The sequence below is a fragment of the Patella vulgata genome, chromosome 1, assembly GCF_932274485.2.
Source record: "Patella vulgata chromosome 1, xgPatVulg1.2, whole genome shotgun sequence".
In the NCBI taxonomy this organism is placed as follows: domain Eukaryota; kingdom Metazoa; phylum Mollusca; class Gastropoda; family Patellidae; genus Patella; species Patella vulgata.
Genome location: NC_065879.2, coordinates 92,715,271 through 92,735,206, shown reverse-complemented (window position 1 = coordinate 92,735,206; position 19,936 = coordinate 92,715,271). Strand labels below are relative to the sequence as shown.

General features: G+C 34.6%; 3 protein-coding genes across 3 annotated transcripts in view; 1 reads left to right on the top strand and 2 right to left on the bottom strand.

Annotated features, from left to right (window-relative positions):
* Positions 1-19,936, top strand: part of LOC126818321 (zinc finger protein 664) — a 312,810-nt gene that overhangs the window by 63,230 nt on the left and 229,644 nt on the right. The gene's annotated exons all lie outside the window — the stretch shown is intronic.
* LOC126818169 (zinc finger protein OZF) lies at positions 1,003-6,106 on the bottom strand. The gene is made up of 2 exons (XM_056099738.1): positions 5,878-6,106; positions 1,003-5,069 (listed from the first exon to the last, which is right to left on the bottom strand). Exons 1-2 carry the CDS (start codon positions 5,878-5,880, stop codon positions 3,777-3,779), a joined length of 1,296 nt encoding a protein of 431 aa, XP_055955713.1. The 5' UTR covers positions 5,881-6,106; the 3' UTR covers positions 1,003-3,776.
* On the bottom strand, positions 10,851-19,066 carry LOC126818330 (zinc finger protein 239). The gene is made up of 2 exons (XM_050545684.2): positions 18,821-19,066; positions 10,851-12,678 (listed from the first exon to the last, which is right to left on the bottom strand). The coding sequence occupies exons 1-2, from the start codon at positions 18,821-18,823 to the stop codon at positions 11,533-11,535; spliced, it is 1,149 nt and encodes a 382-aa protein (XP_050401641.2). The 5' UTR covers positions 18,824-19,066; the 3' UTR covers positions 10,851-11,532.

Genomic DNA, 19,936 nt, shown 5'->3' with positions numbered 1-19,936 from the left:
TGAGCAAAAATTACTGTGAAATCTTAGCGATTTCTTAGTGTTTGGGACAAACTGTACATGGGATATGTTTAGCCTCAATCATCGAGTCGCTTCATACAACTGGTGACCAAAAAGATTCTGGCAAACGTTTCGTGTGCCAATTTTAAAATTTCCTTTTTGACTTAAATATTTGATATCAGACGCCCGACTTTTCACGATAAGATAACAACATCAATGTTGATTTAAAGGAGCTAAATCGCTAATATTTTGGACCTAGAAATTGGCACAAATAGGTCGCAACACATATAATAATGTAATATGAACTTATATGAACTGTTTCACATTCAATCGTGTCCGTTTTACTGTGAATTGTCATCAGTTATGTTCGACGAAATACGCCAGAAGTCTTAACTGCAAGTCCATTTCTAGTGTCTGGTTATTCCAGTCAACACCGATATTATTTATTGCGCATGCTCTCCAAATAAGAATATGATATTACCGTTTGACATGACTTGTAGAATATGTCTAGCCTCATTCTTTGAACACCTTGTTACAAATGACGCTGAAACGCATTATGGTACACGATTCGTGTACCAATGGTAAAATGTTTATTTTGTTTTAAATATTGGATATCAGAAGCCCATCTTTTCCAGGTAAGATCACAACACCAATGCTGATTTAAATTGCAAAAAAAATTGTGTTTTCAATGTCGAAGATTTTGGATGATATTGAGTTACGGACTTAGATACTTTAAATTGACCAAATTGTGAAGTGAAAGCCTTGGATGGAATAAATGTATAAACTACTGATAATATTTACATATCATTTAATATTAACCAGTGGTTGCCAGGCAATATACGCCCACATTTTGCAAGTGATTTTTCGTACAATCAGGGGCCATAATCCCGGCAGTTACGGTCTGAAATGCACGAATATCGAAATGGACTGAGATACATGTATTTGGGATATAAAGATATATTTTAAGTTTCATCAAAATCGGATAAAAATTGTGACTTCTACACGACACTATTTGTGTACAAGGAGCAACCATTTTGTCAGGCAGTTTTGGTTCGATTTTCGCGACCGTCATTAGGGTGTAACAGTGATACATTTAAACGCTTTCTAAAATTGGATAAAAATTGTGAACTCCAGAGGGTCCTCAAGCTAAAAACGTGATCAGGGGCCATAATCCAGGAAGTTATGGTCCGATATACGCAAATATAAAAAGGAACCAAGATCTTTGGATTATAAACATGTATTGCAAGTTTCATCAAAATCTGAGGGTCCACAGCCATGATATACCATATATTTACCCTATTTGCGTACGAGGGTCTGCCATTTTGTCCAGTAGTTCATGAAATTAGTTCATGAAATTCAAACTCAGCCACCATTATGGTGTAACAGTGATATATTCAAACATTTTTTTTTTTTAAATCAGATAATAATTGTGACCTCTTGAAGTACCACAAGCTAAAAACGCAATTTTTTGTACAAACATGGTCCATATGATACGATATGCGCGAATATCGAAAGGAACCAAAATCTTTGGGTTATAAACATGCATTTCAAGTTTCATCAAAATCGGATGAAAATTGTGACCTCTGGAGTGTCCACAGGCTACATGTAAAAGCGTAATTTAATTTTTCGTACAATCAGGGGCCATAATCCATGAAGTTTCGATCCCATACATGCAACGGACAGGGACGACAACAATATACGTCCACATGAAAATGAGAGCATATGAAAATGAAATATACAGTAAACCTCGCACAAGTTGGATTCGGATTCATCCGAACATGCACGAACGTCCAAGAAGAGATTTACATGCTTGGAGAGTATATGAGAATGGATATTTAAGTGCCAGCATGATGTTAAGGATATGTTCCCGACACCATGGACCTACATGTATTAAATAGATAGTCCTGGATTGACAAGTAACCTGTTGTTACTAAAATACTTTGAGACGCGTACTGCCAGGCGGTTTTTAAGCGGATGTCCTTTGCCGTGTCTGGATAATAAAAAATTGAGCGGATGTTGTTTCTATAGCAATTCTTTCGATCCCGCATCTTTTCTGCAAATTGATGGGATTGAAATTGTTGTGCCTGTTCTTTTACCTTTCTAAGCTTTACCCGAATCCCCTCAGCACGCCAACGATGGCAAAGGGAAATGGCTACTCACGCACATCATTCTGCGTGAGTAAATACATGTACTCGCCTCACTCGCGCAAGTCTATATTTGCGTGAGTAGTCATCTACTCACCTCCAATTTGCTCGTGGCAAGCCCTGCACAGACCCCCCAAAACACTTTCCCCTATCATTTTGACTCAAATCAGCCGGGAAAATTCGAAACTCGCTGTCTGCTGTATAAGACACTTTCCGGGAAAATTTGGGACATTTTTCAAAGATGGCAACAAAATAGAAGTTATCTACTCTCACACACGAACAAAAGCTTGAAACGTGCCTTTGAATCAATTATTATCCGGTTCTTGTAGTTTATTTTTAATCGGGCTAAGATTGAATTTCGGTCTTCGACTAACTCGGATCTTCGCTCAACTCGGATAAAATTGGCCAGTCCACTTAGATACGACTTACGTTTACACAATATATCACCTAAATGACCTTACTACAGTTTTTCTAAAGGATTTTTTTCTAAAAATATAACAAACATTCTAATGCACAAAATCAACATTTTAAATAAGACCTGACTTTATGTGTCACTTTTTTCCGGACCTTAATTGGTAACATTTTTATATCATAATTCCTTATTTTGATATCATTAAATCTAATTTCGTATCTTTACACGTTACGGAAAACGACAGTGTTCGAACTATAAAAGGTATTTCTCCAGTATATTTTCTAAGAGTACTACAAACATCACATTTATAAGATTTCTCAAATATGAATGATCATGTGTTTCCGTAAAGTACCTCGTTCAGTATATGATTTACTACAAACATCACATTCAATAGGCTTCTTACACATGGATTATCGTTTTGTGTTTGATTTACAAAATACATTACATTGAAAAGGTGTTTCTCCAGTACGAACAGTACCATTCTCAGAGTGAATAATCGACTACACACAACCCATTCAAATGGTTTCTCTCCAATATGAATTCTCATGTACTTCCAGTAAATGATTTACTACAAACATCACATTTATGAGGCGAAAAACCGAGGTCCGTGTATACATTGGAATGCACGTAAAAGATCCCTTGGCAGTTGGAATTCAAAATAAGAGTAGGCGATAGTGCCGCTGTCCGGGCAAAATTTCCCTCATAGCACACTGTATGGTGTATGCCCGTCTTCATTAGCCCAGGTTAGGAGCAGAACAGTAGGACGTTAAACCCCATTTCATTTCATTTCATTTCATTTCATTTCATTTCATTTCATGAGGTTTCTGCCATATGAACTATCATGTGTTTCCGTAGACTACCTCGTTCAGTATATACTTTACTACAAACATCACATTTATGAGGTTTCTGCCATATGAACTATCATGTGTTTCCGTAGACTACCTCGTTCAGTATATACTTTACTACAAACATCACATTTATGAGGTTTCTGCCATATGAACTATCATGTGTTTCCGTAGACTACCTCGTTCAGTATATACTTTACTACAAACATCACATTTATGAGGTTTCTGCCATATGAACTATCATGTGTTTCCGTAGACTACCTCGTTCAGTATATACTTTACTACAAACATCACATTTATGAGGTTTCTGCCATATGAACTATCATGTGTTTCCGTAGACTACCTCGTTCAGTATATACTTTACTACAAACATCACATTTATGAGGTTTCTGCCATATGAACTATCATGTGTTTCCGTAGACTACCTCGTTCAGTATATACTTTACTACAAACATCACATTTAAAAGGCTTCTCACCGGTGTGAGTTCTCAAATGTCTCCGAAGATTAAAATGTAAGAGAAATGATTTATTACAAATATCACATGTATAGGGTTTTTCCCCTGTATGGATTTTCATGTGTCTCTGCAGATGACCACTTTCGGTGAATAATCGACTACAAACACCACATTGAAATGGCTTCTCACCCGTATGAATTCTCATGTGCTTCCGTAGAGTACTGCGTTCTGTATATGATTTATTACAAACATCACATTGAACAGTTTTTTTTACAGTAGGAGTTTTTTTCGGTTTCTGAAGTTTAATTTTCTGTGTTAATGATCCACAATTAGTTCTCACATGTTTCAGTAGACTACATCTTTGTCTAAATGATTTACTACAAATATCACATTTGTATGGTGTTTCACCAGTATGAATTCTCATGTGTTGCTGTACACCAACAGAACTTGAAAATAATTTACTACAAACATCGCATTTATATGGTTTTTCACCTGTATGCGTTCTCATATGATATTGCAAACCTTGGCTAAAACTAAACGATTTATTACAAACATCACAATGATAAGACTTCTCGCCTGTGTGGGTTTTCATATGCCTGTATATATGACTACTTTGTGAAAATGATTTACCACAAACATCACATTTATATGGCTTTTCACCTGTATGAATTCTTTTGTGGTTTTGTAGGCCTCCATCATTAAGAAATGATTTATTACAAACATCACATTTAAAACGTTTGGCTACACCATGACTGTCAGCTAATTGTACATGTAGGCCTACATCACTACCCTGACTGTCAGCTGATTGTAGGCCTACATCACTATCATTATTAGCTTTCAACTCTTCTTTAACGTGTATTTTACAATGTTTCTCTAAATCAATATTCGATTTAAATTCTTCATCACATAAATTGCACTGATGAACGGTTTCAATATCTTCAGTTTTCTCTTTCTTAACATGACAATATTCATCAACATCATCTGTTTTCTCTTCTTTAACATGACAATATTCATCTACATCATCAGTTTTCTCTGCTTTAACATGGAAATAGCCATCTACATCATCAGTTTTCTCTTCTTTAACATGACAATATTCATCTACATCATCAGTTTTCTCTTCTTTAACATGTATTTTATTGTGTTTTTCTAAATCATCAAGTTGTTGAAAAATCTCATCACATACAACACACTGATGAAATGTGTTAACATTATTTTCCTGTAATATATAAAAGTTATAACATCATTAGTTTCCTGTAATATATAAAAGTTATAACATCATTAGTCTCCTGTAATATATAAAAGTTATAATATCATGATCATGCAAGTCAGAACTGTCGTCAAACTGAAGCAGAAAGGTCGTTTGTGTTAATTTAAAGTAGCTAAGTCCGTAACTCAATATCATCCAAAATCTTCGACATTTAAAACACGAATTTTTTTGCAATTTAAATCAGCATTGGTGTTGTCATCTTACTTGGAAAAGATGGGCTTCTGATATCCAATATTTAAGACAAAATAAACATTTTACCATTGGTACACGAATCGTATACCATAATGCGTTTCAGCGCCATTTGTAACAATGTACTCAAAAAACGAGGCTAGACATATTCCACAAGCGTTGTCAAACGGTGATATCATGTTCTTATTTGGAGAGCATGCGCAATAAATAATATCGGTGTTGACTGGAATAACCAGACGCTAGAAACTGACTTGCGGTTGAGACTTCTGGCGTATTTCGCCGAACATAACTGATGACAATTCACAGTAAAACGGACACGATTGAATGTAAAACAGTTTATATAAATTCATATTACATTATTATATGTGTTGCGACCCATTTCAAATTTGTGCCAATTTCTAGGTCCAAAATATTAGCGATTTAGCTCCTTTAACTTAAATCCGAAATGACGCGGGACCGAAATGTCGATCCAACCCCCCTCTATATTGAAGAGCTACCCTATAAAGAATAATTGTAATGGTTTATTTTATGCTGTTTTAAAGGTGGATTTGATACAATAAAATCTTACCATGGCAATTCTTCACGACTGTGTGGTTTTAATTTTACAGTTTGACTTCAAGTTTTAGAACATACACTTCGTCTTCCAGCAAACCTTGCAAATCAATGTTGTGATAAGTACGTCGATCAGGGGTTTTAACGGCCGCTTCCAGTCACTCGCATATCGCGGACAGTTTGTCTCTGTTGAACTTAGAAACCTTGCTTTTATCACAAAGACAAATTAACATAAACGCCATTAATCTAAAATTACTTCCGGTTTACCCCACAGGTTAAGGTTGTATTTAGATTCTGGACACGGATCAACCCAACACGAAAACCATTTACATGTACTGCTTGTGATTGTGGTACAGATTGATACTTATAAAATAATAAAACAATGTTGTAATTTTATTAAACTTGAACTGGATTCCCAACAAAGTATTACTACGGGTAAATATATACAAAGTATTATAAATGTTTTATTTATTTATTATTGTTCGAAACCTTGTTATTATTGAATAATTGAGTCTGAACAGTCGTTAAGTAAGTGTGAAAAGTCGTTAAAGATTCATTATGTAAGAGCTAAATCTGCCTATTACAGATTTTATTTTGGCTTCAAATGCTATAAAAATTATTATTTTGACATCTATTTACATGACAAGCCATAATGATTTAATTTAAAGATAGGTTGCCAGGCAATGAAACATAGGCCCTCAGCAGCTAAATCGTCCAGGCAGTCAATAAGAGTTGTCGCATATTTATAATACACTAAAATCTGATTAAGAGTAACAACTCATTAAGTAGGCCTAATTATCAGAAAATTATCAGAATTTGTTTGGTCCATGCTTATGTTTAGTATACAAATTGCTTATTGCTACTTAGCCTAAGCAGAAAATGTTCATTATTGAACTTATAGTCTGCCAGATAAACACAGATTTATGTGTTTTCCTGGAAAAAAGTCCCATCAAAGCAAACTTGGTCTCAAATGAAAGGTGGGATTCATATGTACTCAAGAAAAAAATGAACCATTATGACTGCTTGGGGTCGGGTCAAAGGTCAAGTTTGACTAATCAGAAAAAAGCAGTCAATATCTCAAAAACTATCAATGTTAGACCCTATAAATGTATTGTCAACAATGGGAACTCTATATTTCTGAGTTGGATAAAACAGTCTGCATCCATCTATGATGTCACCATTGGAAAATGACGTCATTTGAACGGGTTATTTTTGATTACCGCTTTGATTTTATGACAAAATCCCAAAAAATTTCAGCATCAGAGGTGTTTAGTACAACCAGTTGGGATTGGTCTCCAGCTAATTAATAAAAATTAAAAAAAAACTGATTTTGTAGCACATAATTTGAATATAAATCGGCCTATTTTCACTAAAATTGCTGCGATATGGATGACAATGGTGGAAAACATATTTGTATTATATGCCTTGATGACTTTGGCACTGATTCAGATTCATCAAAACTGCATGGAACAGGTTAGCTGAAATTTGTAGCCATGATAATTCTTATCTACGGCTGAAATTGATACACAATTCAAGGCTTCGAGCAAGTAAAATTAAGTTCAATTGCAAAATTTTCAAAAACATATCACAGTTTGCACGCATATAAGTAATTATGTTACAAATAGTGAAGAGTGGAACACTGAAATCATAATCTTATCTTACCGATCAGTTTTTCTGTATTTTCGAGCGACATGACACTGCATGATTCTGATTTCGGTGGCCATTTAAAAATGAAGAGAAATTTTGCATAGCAGTTGGGTTTAATCAAATCATATAATTATACTGTAAGGTTACACCATTATCTCAAAGAGAATTGGTTTATTATACGTTAAGCTATGTACAGTACAGTTTGGGGTCAGTGTAACAGGCCAGTAATTTTTTTGTAGTCAACTTGCTTAAAGGATGGCCTTAGGACGGTCCACTACTGTGGCTGGAGTAAGACGGAAGACATCAGTAGTCAATGGGTAAAAATACAGTTATTGAGAGTAGTTTCAAATGTAATGATGTCGATGTGAATGATGTTTCTCGTATCTCTTCTCTAAGTAGTCGAGCTGCTGCTGTTATGATTCTCCGTGATTCTTCTACTTCACTGTACTTTCTTTCATTATAACCCTTTCCATTAGGCCAGGGGGCAGGTGGGGAGGGGGGCAGGTGATACATTAAGAAATGCTGCCTGTAGACGACAAACAAACAAATCAAGAAATAGGCATGGCTCTGCCACTGGGCGTCAGGCATATACCAAAAGAGAGAGAGAGAGAGAAATGGGGTTTAACGTCCACTCAACATAAACTAGGTCATTTCGGGACTAACATATGGTTTAATTTTATTTCAATAATTCGCTTGCGCATAGGGGTCTTTAGCAGTGGGAGGAAACCGGAGGACCTGGAGAAAACCCATGAGGTTGGACAGGCGACCCTACTCCTTGTCACATACAACCGGGGATTCGAAACCCATACACCAAAAACAATAGGGATCATCCTTAGGGTATAAGGAATAAGTATGTAAAGTTTCAAGATGATCATTTAAGAATTGCAGTCTGTAGGCGAACCACAGACACACACATACATACAGACAGGGGAGACGGCAATATATGTCTAAATTATCAATGTGGACCTATTAAAATAACTGAATTAAATATGATGGGCTTTAACATTACAAAATTGCACTCTTCATTTAAACAAACAATTCACATCAAATATTTCCATGCATTATAAATCACAGAGGACCGGTAAGTCACGTGTCATATTAATCAAGACTAAATATAATTTCACAATTTATTAAATATTTTAGGGCTGCATCACCTTGCAAAAAAATAAAAACATAGTCTTCCACCTTAATATCTTTTTTCATAATAATAAAGCGTTAATATAATTAAACACAAACTTTATTACTTCATAATTTAGTAAAACAAGTAGGGCTGGATCACGTTGCATAGTGCTTTATTAATAAAATTAAATAAATTAAATACAATAGGCTTTAATGTATTACTAAATTACACTCTTGATTTAAACAAACAATTAAATACAATAGGCTTTAATGTATTACTAAATAACACTCTTGACTTATAAAAACATGATTTAAAGGATCCCCGCTAAACAGAATCACAACAGACTTGGTAGAAGTTGAAGATTATTTAATAAGACAACGTTTTCGGATCTCATTAAATAATCTTCAACTTCTACCAAGTCTGTTATGATTCTGTTTAGCGGGGATCCTTTAAATCATATTATTCTACCACTTCGCCCCGCCGGTATCATCTTCTTTTGTTCCAATCTCCACGCAGATGTATCAGCCTGTCAGTCTATAACTACTTACTAAGGGAGTGTTGCCGTACCCTTTCCTGTTTCCAGATTTATAAAGATAGGTTGCCAGGCAACGAAACATACGCCCACAGCAGCTAAATCGTCCGGGCAGTCAACAAGAGTTGTTGCATATTCTTACTTTTTTCGGTAATGAAACATTTAAAATACACTAAAATCTGATTAAGAGCAACAACTCATGAAGTAATTATCAGAAAACCATTAGAATTTTTTTGGTTTTTATAAAATTCTGCCCCATGCTAACGTTTTGTATACAAAACTTTTAATATCATGGATTTGTTCAAGTCATAAAAATTCATTGAAAATCAATATACTTGTTCGTCTCAAGATCTTAATCTCTGTGTATCAATCAGAAGTCAATCGGATGATAACTTTAGCCTTTAGAGCGGAAATCAATGAAAATCAAGGGCCATAACTCTGGCAGTAATTATCGGAAATCGCTGAAAACCAATAGACTTCTTCGTCTCATGACCTTAAACACTGTGTATAAATTTAAAGTCAATTGGAAATTAACTTTGCCCTCTAGAGCGTCCAGAAATTGATCAAGGGCCATAACTATGGCAGTTATTATCAGAAATCGCTGAAAATCAATAGGATTCTTCGTCTCATAACCTCAAACACCGTGTATAAATTTAAAGTCAATTGGATATTAACTTGAGCCTCTAGAGCATCCATAAGATTTTTTGAAGTGATCAAGGGCCATAACTCTGGCAGTAATTATTGGAAATTGTTGAAAATCTATAGGTTTCTTCGTCTCATGACCTTAAACACTGTGTATAAATTTAAAGTCAATTGGATATTAACTTTGGCCTCTAGAGCGTCCAGAAATTGATCAAGGGCCATAACTCTGGCAGTAATTATCGGAAATCGCTGAAAATCAATAAGCTTCTTCGTCTCATGACCTTAAACACTGTGTATAAATTTAAGGTCAATCGGATATTAACTTTGGCCTCTAGAGTGTCCACAATATTTTTCAAAGTGATCAAAGGCCATAACTCTGGCAGTAATTATCGGAAATTGCTGAAAATCAATAGGTTTCTTCGTCTCAAGGCCTTAAACACTGTGTATAAATTTAAAGTCAATCGGATATTAACTTTGGCTTCTAGAGCGTCCACAAGATTTTTTGAAGTGATCAAGGGCCATAACTCTGGCAGTAATTATTGGAAATCGCTGAAAATCAATAGGCCTCTTCGTCTCAAGACCTTAAACACTGTGTATAAATTTAAGGTAAATCGGATATTAACTTTGGCCTCTAGAGCGTCCACAAGCAATTGTGGACACCGGACGGACGGATGGGGGCAACGACAATATACGACCACATTTCAATGTGGGCGTATAAAAACAATAAGCATCATACATTTTCATGCATCATAAATCACCGGGAACAGGTATGCCTCGTAATCCCGCCAAATCTATAACGACCAAAGGAATCACTCTGGGACTATATTCTTACGCTATAATTGTTTGCAAATATATTTTCTAAAGGTGCAACCATTATATTGTACATGTATTTGAGCTTGACTCTAGAAATTAAATATGCCCTGTTTAAGGCAATAAATTATTCATGGTCACCAAGGCATGCTGAATTACCACATCGCGTGTAATATATTTTACAAATTAGGGGATTATTTGATATGTATTCATTCGCCAAGTGAATGAGTTTTAAAGATTTCGGTAAAACAGAACAGGTCGTTTATGTCTTGATGTAGATTATTACTGGTTATAAAATATTAAACGCTGGCGAATTCCTAGTCGTAAAGCCTGGGATAAGATGGTGTTTTCCTCTGGAAACATAATGTTTCCAAACGAATATTAGTGGAAAATCGAAAGGAGATTGAGCAAAAAATTGTGGGGAAATTGAGCGAAAAATTACGTTACATCTTAGCAATTTCATAGTGTTTGGGACGAACTGTACATGGGATATGTTTAGCCTCGATTCATACAACTCGTGCTCAAAGAAATTTCCTTTTTGTTTTAAATATTTGATATCAGACGCCCAACTTTTCACGATAAGATAACAACATCAATGTTGATTTAAATTGACCAAATTTTGAAGTGGAAATTAGAATTAAAAAATAATTCCTTATTTTTATATCATTAACCCCTTAACTGTGTAATTAATTTGACGTTAACTACCCCCTATTGCGTAATTAATTTGACGAAAAACGTCATTTGTGGGCCTATTTTTTTCTGAATACAAATTTGAGTGGTCTTATACCATAATAAAACTAACAGTAAATAGAGTTGTCTCCCTTCAATTAGATTTCCTCGACCAGGCGTAATATAACGTCTTCCGCATGGTAAGATTGTATTTTCTAAAAGTACTAGAAACATCACATTTATAAGATTTCTCAAATATGAATAATCATGTGTTTCCGTAAAGTACCTCGTTCAGTATATGATTTACTACAAACATCACATTTAAAGGGTTTCTCGCCGGTGTGAGTTCTCAAATGTCTCCGAAGAGAACCATGCAACGGAAATGATTTACTACAAACATCACATTTATAAGGTTTTTCCCCTGTATGGATTTTCATGTGTCTATGAAGAGAACCACTCTCGGTGAATGATCGACTACAAACTCCACATTGAAAGGGCTTCTCACCCGTATGAATTCTCATGTGCTTCCGTAGAGTACTTCGTTCAGTATATGATTTACTACAAACATCACACTTAATAGGTTTTTCACCAGTAAAAGTATTCATTTTCGGAAGCTTTATTCTGTCTGTTAGTGATCCACAATTAGTTCTCACGTGTTGCCGTAGACTACAACTTTGTCTATATGATTTACTACAAATATCACACTTATAAGGTTTTTCACCAGTATGAATTCTAATGTGTGACTGTAGAGTGTAATTCTGTGCAAAGGATTTACTACAAACATCACATTTATAAGGTTTTTCACCTGTATGCGTTCTCATATGATATTGTAAACCTTGGCTAAAACTAAACGACTTATTACAAACATCACAATGATAAGATTTCTCGCCAGTATGGATTTTCATATGCCTGTATATATGACTACTCTGTGGAAATGATTTACCACAAACATCGCATTTATATGGCTTTTCACCAGTATGAATTCTCATGTGTGTTTGTAGGCCACTATTATGAATAAATAATTTACTACAAACATTACATTTAAAACGTTTTGTTGCAGTTTCACCGTCAGCTGATTGTAGGCCTACATCACTATCATTATCAGCTTTCAACTCTTCTTCCACATGTAATTCACAATGTTTCTCTAAATCAGTATCCGATTTAAATTCTTCATCACATAAATTACACTGATAAACTGTTTCAATATCTTCAGTTTTCTCTTCTTTAACATGACAATATTCATCTGCATCATCAGTTTTCTCTTTTTTAACATGACAATATTCATCAGTTTTCGCTTCTTTAACATGTATTTTATTATGTTTTTCTAAATCATCATATTGTTGGAAAATCTCATCACATACAACACACTGGTGGAATGTTTTAACATCTTTAGTTTCCTGTAACATATTAAAGTTATAACATCATTAGTTTCCCGTAATATATAAAAGTTATAACATCATTAGTTTCCTGTAACATATTAAAGTTATAACATCATTAGTTTCCTGTAATATATAAAGTTATAACATTATTAGTTTCCTGTAAAATATAAAAGTTATAACATCAGTAGTTTCCTGTAATATATAAAAGTTATAACATCATTAGTTTCCTGTAATATATAAAAGTTATAACATCATTAGTGTCCTGTAATATATAAAAGTTATAACATCATTAGTTCCTTGTAGTTTTCTATAATATTGCAGAATCTCAAGGAAATTGTCATGATATAAAAATCATTCCATGAGAAAAATGGGTCTTTCTTTAGGCCTGAAATATTATCTAAATTATTAATTAGACATTAATTAACTTATCCAGACCATAATCAACCCTCGATGTCATCGCTAGCCTGCGATATTTACTGGATTGGAATCCGATCTGTTGCTCAATGCTGATTGATGATTAAATCAAAAAATAGATAATTGATACTATGTTTTTTATCGTACCGACTTTAGTAATGATGATCAAGGCTAGGGCTAAAATTCAATCGCAACATTTTCGATCCAGCGTGGATCAATTTGACTGAAATTTTTAGCAAATTCCCTTTACATTATCTAGTTTTTAACTATTATAACTTATAGTGAGAACTGCCAGCTCATTATGTAATCTCCCATAATGTATCTTTAACATGAAACACATGGTTATTAAAAGGCTCCACCAAATGATAAAACATTAGTTGCACTTACATGTACCAGGGTTCTTTAATCATCGTTTTCCGTAAAAGTAATATATTTTTTAAAAAATGTTGGTTTTTTTTGGCTTAATCAAGGATTAGGATATGGTGTACTAAAGGACTATGACATTATAACATTTTTGTTAAAGTGCAAATCAGGGTTCCTAATCCAATTTGAAACGAACCGGTCAAAATTGGGTCAAATGAGGTCCCGGTAGGAAATAGGGTAATTGCAAGCTTCATTCCCTTTGATAAAAATGAACTTCAAGAAAAATAATTCTTAGTAATTTATTATTGAAAATCTCATATTACTATAATATACAAAGATAGGTTGCCAGGCAACAAAACATACGCCCACAGCAGCTATATCGTCAACAAGAGTGAACATCATAGATTTAGCTGTCCAAGTCATAAAGATTCAATGAAAATCAATATACTTGTTCGTCTCAAAACCTTAAACTCTGTGTATCAATCTGAAGTCAATCGGATGCTAACTTTAGCACGTAGAGCGTCACTAGCGGTGTGACGATTAGTCGGTTTAGGCGGAGTCGGTTCGGTTTTACCTACAAACCGGTTCAAGTTTTGGGAAATCGATAGTCGTCTAAAAAATACAGCATGATATAAACCAGTCGCCCGAATATTATAGCATGTTTTTTTTATAAAAAAGATACATGTATTAACGATCGACAATTATGGGGGCGAATAAGCAATAAGCTACATCATTGATAAATGGTCGATAATAATGAGACAGTATATTCCGTAATCGGTCGTAGATATTTGTTACGGTCCAGGCGATTCCAGTCTTTCGCACGTCGTTTCCGACTGAGAGTGTCAAAAAATGAGACCAGCTCCCTTGTAGAGTTCACGCCCGAAACACATTTATATAACAATGTCATACATTACCATGTATCACAATATAATGCCCGATATCCATCTTGTCCTTTTCACATAATTATATTTATAACATTCCCGTTAGGCCGATGAATTGACACAAATCAGTTAGCGAAACAAGCGACATCAAACAGCCGGCGGCCATGACACTTTGGCGCGGTCAAGGCTATAACGTCGTCATTGTTAGTAACGCTCGCATTGATTGGTCGACAACTGACGTCATCGGAATCCCCTTATAAATAGAAGCAGACGACAAGGAAATCCTCAGTGGACACTCGGTGCACATGGGAAAGCTCCTTACGTAATTGGCAGCAATCCAGCTATTTTAAATTGGATATGGATCACCAAAAATGGGTAAGGAATTAATATCCTAGCTTTGGCTGTAATTTATCCATAACTGGTCTCCTATTTAAAGACTCATAGGTTGGTTTAACCTTGACTGGCTTGATCCAAGATAGGCCTAGATAGTCGTGGTTCACCCATTCCCCCAAGTCTTACCAATTCCTTATGTCACCAAATCTCCGATTTAATCCCGTCATATCCACCGGCCTGACAGGGCAAATGTATTTATTTACCTAATTCCTGTTTCCATACCTGGGAATTTATCCAAAGGGTTGGCGTCTCACCCAAATTATCTCCCCTTAATGCGATGTATCCCAATTATAAATTGATCCAAATAAAGATGTTTATTTTTATCTACACCCGAGTTTGTTAGTTCTTTCGATTGAAGTGCTAGGCTGGAACGAACCCCTAAAAAGTCTCTAATAAATGTTGAGACGCTACATATTCCCGCTATAAAAAAAATAAAAATAATTAGCATACCTAACGATTCCCACGATGTTTGTTAAATAAAATGTAACGATCATCAGTTACATCTTCGGTATATCGGCCGAGGATTATTGTGAATATTGACCGTAATTTCATTTTATTATAGTTATTTAGTTAAACAGCACATGAGAGTTGATATATTTACTACCACATGTTTATCGTCAAGTAATAAAATACAACGAAAGAAATGCTTACCGTGTTTGTAAGTAAAAAATAAATCCATATAGTTTCCAGTTATTTTTAATTATTATCACAAGAAATAAATAAAACACTATGTCTATTGTAAAGGTTTGGGTTTTTTTTCACAAAAAGAATTATCTAGTGGAGAGATTTAAAGTCGTATATCGTAGACCGCATTTACGTTTCTAATACAACTAGACTTATCTAAGACTGAGCTTACTTGGTGTCATACACTTGTAATACACTGTATAGTCATTTGCATGCATGTTTGTTTCAATATAACAGGATTGTCAGTGATAGAACAGATCAAAGGATAAAATTGCATGCAGCCACTATTTCGACACGTGTTATCTTTAGATGTTCAGACTACCTGACTGACGCCTCAAATAACCCAACGTTAAAAGAAAGCATGCAGTGTCCACCTTACAACAGGTTCCATTGATTTACGATTTATTTTATAACTTATCACACTGTTTCGACCCCAATGTGTTACGATTCGCATTTTGGTATCTAAATGAATTCTTATTCGGATTTCTTATATTTGGAGATGTTTAGTTTCATTTCGTGCACGGAAATTAAATCAACGTTCAGTTTTAAAATTAATTATGGTTTCGAAATAATATCAATCTAATTTGTCTTATTTCAAAGGGGCTCCTGCGCAATTTAGTTGATTATTTGGTAATACGTAGAGTCCATGATGTATTTTTGGCGAGTGATTCAGCTGTCAATATGTAATTATAAAACACCTTTTTATAAAGAAGATAAATGATGTTAGACATCATAAACTAACAAACAATACGAGTATACTTTATTACAAAACCATCAGTGAACTAATCTAAAATCATAACGGAAATTGACTAACAATACGAATAAACAATACGAATATACAGCGGTGAACTAATCTCGGCTGTGATCGGTAATCAACAAAAATCGACGAGTAAAGCTTATTTATTCCATACATTATGTCCGCCCTATTACCTGCATAATATGTTAATAATAATATATAAAACGAAATGGAATGGATTTACATTCATATTATAATTATAACGTAAGGTAGGCAGGCATATGAATTCTATATGCCAGGGTGGGGGAATAAACATGCGAACCGTGGATAATGTAAAAGAGAAAATCGAAGTCTATTTTTATATGTTGTATTTATTACTTTTATTAAAAAGGTTAAACAGGAGATTTGAACAAACTACATAGTACAAACAAAACCAAATTTTTTAATGTACTGGCAGTAATTATCCGAAATCGTTGAAAATCAATATGATTCTTCATCTCATGGCTTCAAACACTGTGTATAAATTTAAAGTCAATCGGATATTAACTTTGGCCCTAGAGCGTCCACAAGATTTTTCAAAGTTATCAAGGGCCATAACTCTGGCAGTAATTATCGGAATTGCTGAAAATCAATAGGCTTCTTCATCTTATGACCTTAAACACTGTGTATAAATTTAAAGTCAATCGGATATTAATTTTAGCCTCTAGAGCGTCCACAAGCAACAACAATATACGACGACATTTCAATGGGGGCGTATAAAAATACCGACAAACAGTGCATCGTTTGGAAAAATTTACCATATCCAATTCGTGTACTGGCTTGAAGTTAACGTCAATAATATTCCTGAATAAATTACCGCAAATTAGTAATATGTTAGTTTGAGGGCAGTTTCAGACTCCGAAAACATTTTATTCAAACAATAAAAGAAATATCCGGTTGATTTTTCTATTTAAATTATCAATTTTCAACGTACTGGATAATCAAGATCAATGATAATCCACCACTCCGTTACTATGGTGACATGTATTGTCGCATGCTGATTGTGTTACAGGCCTTCTGACATACTGAGGGTGTCGCGGCAACCTTATTTGACAGGGGTCATTCATGTATCAATAAATCTATTAAAAGTGCATAGGAGGAGAGCCTCTATTTTATCTATTGGTCTAAAATTGACCTGGATTTATGTGACTGAGTTGTCCGTAGGCAGTTTGAAGCTCAGAAAACCTTTTATTCAAAGAATTCAGATGTAAAATATCAATGTAATTTTCAACAGATTGGGTAGTCCACGATAAACCACAACTCTGTTACTATGGTGATGTGTGTCCCGTGCAGTTACAGTATCATTCTGTGTCAGGGTATTGGATCCTAACCGATATACCATTATATGGGCCTATAGTATCGCCATCCCAGCAACCTTACAGTCACAGGGGGTGTTGTTCATGCATTAAAATCGTCATCAACGACTCACAATTGCTTCATTTTCTTTCAGAATTATATTCTCATCCATAGAAGCTTCTCAGCTTCATTGATTTGGATGCAGAAGAAGCCAAATTGGTGGGGTTTTTCCCCCCTTTCTCCTTTATATCCCGAGACTATTCACGCACTGATATTGAAGAGCTTTCTGAGCACATTTATTCAAAAACGGAGAAATGCATACTGGTATACATTGTTTCAGCGTTGTTAATTAGTATGGCGATGTGAGCGAGGGGGGTAGAGGTGAAAACGATATGTAATTGGCCAGATCTGTGGTTCAGGTAGGCTTTTTATGTACTGGATGAGGAAGGGGCACCCCTGCTAAAATGTCCAGACAAAGTGAAGATTTTGATGGTACGGCGACCAATTGAAAGGGCACCCCTGGCAATGGCTGTCATTACTTTCGAGGCCTGAAAAGACAACTATCAGCTTCACATAAAACAGCTGTTCCTAATATACATGTACATGTATCACACAAATTTTCAAGTCTTTTTATTATTCATCTGTGTCCGAAACAGAGTCCGAAACATTGCCAGACCGGGTCCCAAAAAATTGTCAAGTAAGTCTAAACTGTGGTCAAACTGAATCTGAAAGGTCGTTTGGGTCGAGTCCAAAAGGTCGCAGGACCGAAATGTTTAGCTACCTATTTTCACAGTATGATATAATAATTGGATATTGGATATCATGATCATATATTTTCACAGTATGACTATGATATAAGGATTGAAACTTAAGCATCAATACTGAATTTTAATTTGTGTTTTTAATTTCTAATATACAGCGTAGCTCAAATAAAGCATCGCAAAAAAAACGGGGTGCTTGAGCAAAGATATTTTCCGGTAACATAGGGGTGTAACTAAAAACCAGAATCGGATACATGCCAACTTTTTTAATCGTACAATTTAGATCTAAATAAAAACGAAATTATTTAATATTATTTGTATCACTTCACTTGAGAAACAACTTCAGCTTTGCTCTACTCAGGCAATGCCTGTTACATATAATTATTATGGATAATAATAAAGGGTGGATTATATGACAGAATTTGATACAATCAAATTATATCATATCTTACCATGTTAATTATTTAATTTTGTTATATTTGGTGGAATTCAGCTGATTATTCTTTGTCTGAGTCTATTTATACTTTAATTTCTAATATTATGGATAATAAGCAAGGGTGGATTTGAAACAATAAGGTTATATCATATCTTACCATATCGATTATTATTTACTTAGTTCTGTGGAATTTAGCTGCTGATTCTTTTCTATGATCGATAAACCTGGCTTTGCTTTGACCTTATTCTTCCAGTTAACCCATCAAAAATACCTTTCTTCTGATAGATTAGGGGTGATAACGTTCGCTTCCAGCCACGCTGATATAGTTGAAAATTTGCCTATGGTTTACTTGGAAACGTTGCTTTGAACGTAGACAAAGAGGAATTAACATAACGGCCATTAATCTAATGTCACTTCCGGTCTTAAGGTTGTATTTCGATTCTAGACGCGGATCAAAACAACACGAATAATTCAATGTCAGTCCATTCAGTTGGGCTAAAAATAGCTACAATATTGTATCATCCACATGGTCTGGGCGGCAAGTCGCCACACTCATTGATGGTTTGCGCAAATAAAACAAATACTTTTTTTTCAACACATTTCGTTATAATTTGTCTTGGAATAAATTCTTTTATCCCAAGTAATGAAGTATTAACCATTAAACATGCATTATACAAGAGGTAAATCTGTCTATTGCAGGTCTTTCTTTAAACCTGAAATGTTATATAAACTATTAATTAGACATTAATTAACTTATCCAGATCATAATCAACTCTTGATGTCATCGCTAGCCTGCGACATTTACTGGATTAGGATTCGATTTGCTGCTCAACTTTCATTCATGATTTAATCATGAAATGGATAATCGAGACTATGTTTTTTATCGTACAGACTTTAGTAATAATGATTGAGACTAGGCCGAAAATTCAATTGCCAAATTCTTGGTTCAGAGTGGGTCAATTTGAATGAAATTTTCAGCAAACTCCCTCTATATTATCTTGTTTTTAACTATTATAGTGAGAACTGACAGCTCTTTATCTAATCTCAAATAATGTATCTTTAATATTAGTGATTTAACTCCTTTAAAGGAGCTAAATCGCTAATATTTGGGACCTAGAAATTGACACAAATGGGTCGCAACACATATAATAATGTAATATGAATGTATATAAACTGATTTACATTCAATCGTTTCTGTTTTTACTATAATTTTTAAACATTTATGTTCGGCGGAATATGTGACGAGTCGAAACTGAACGGCAGTCTTTGGTGT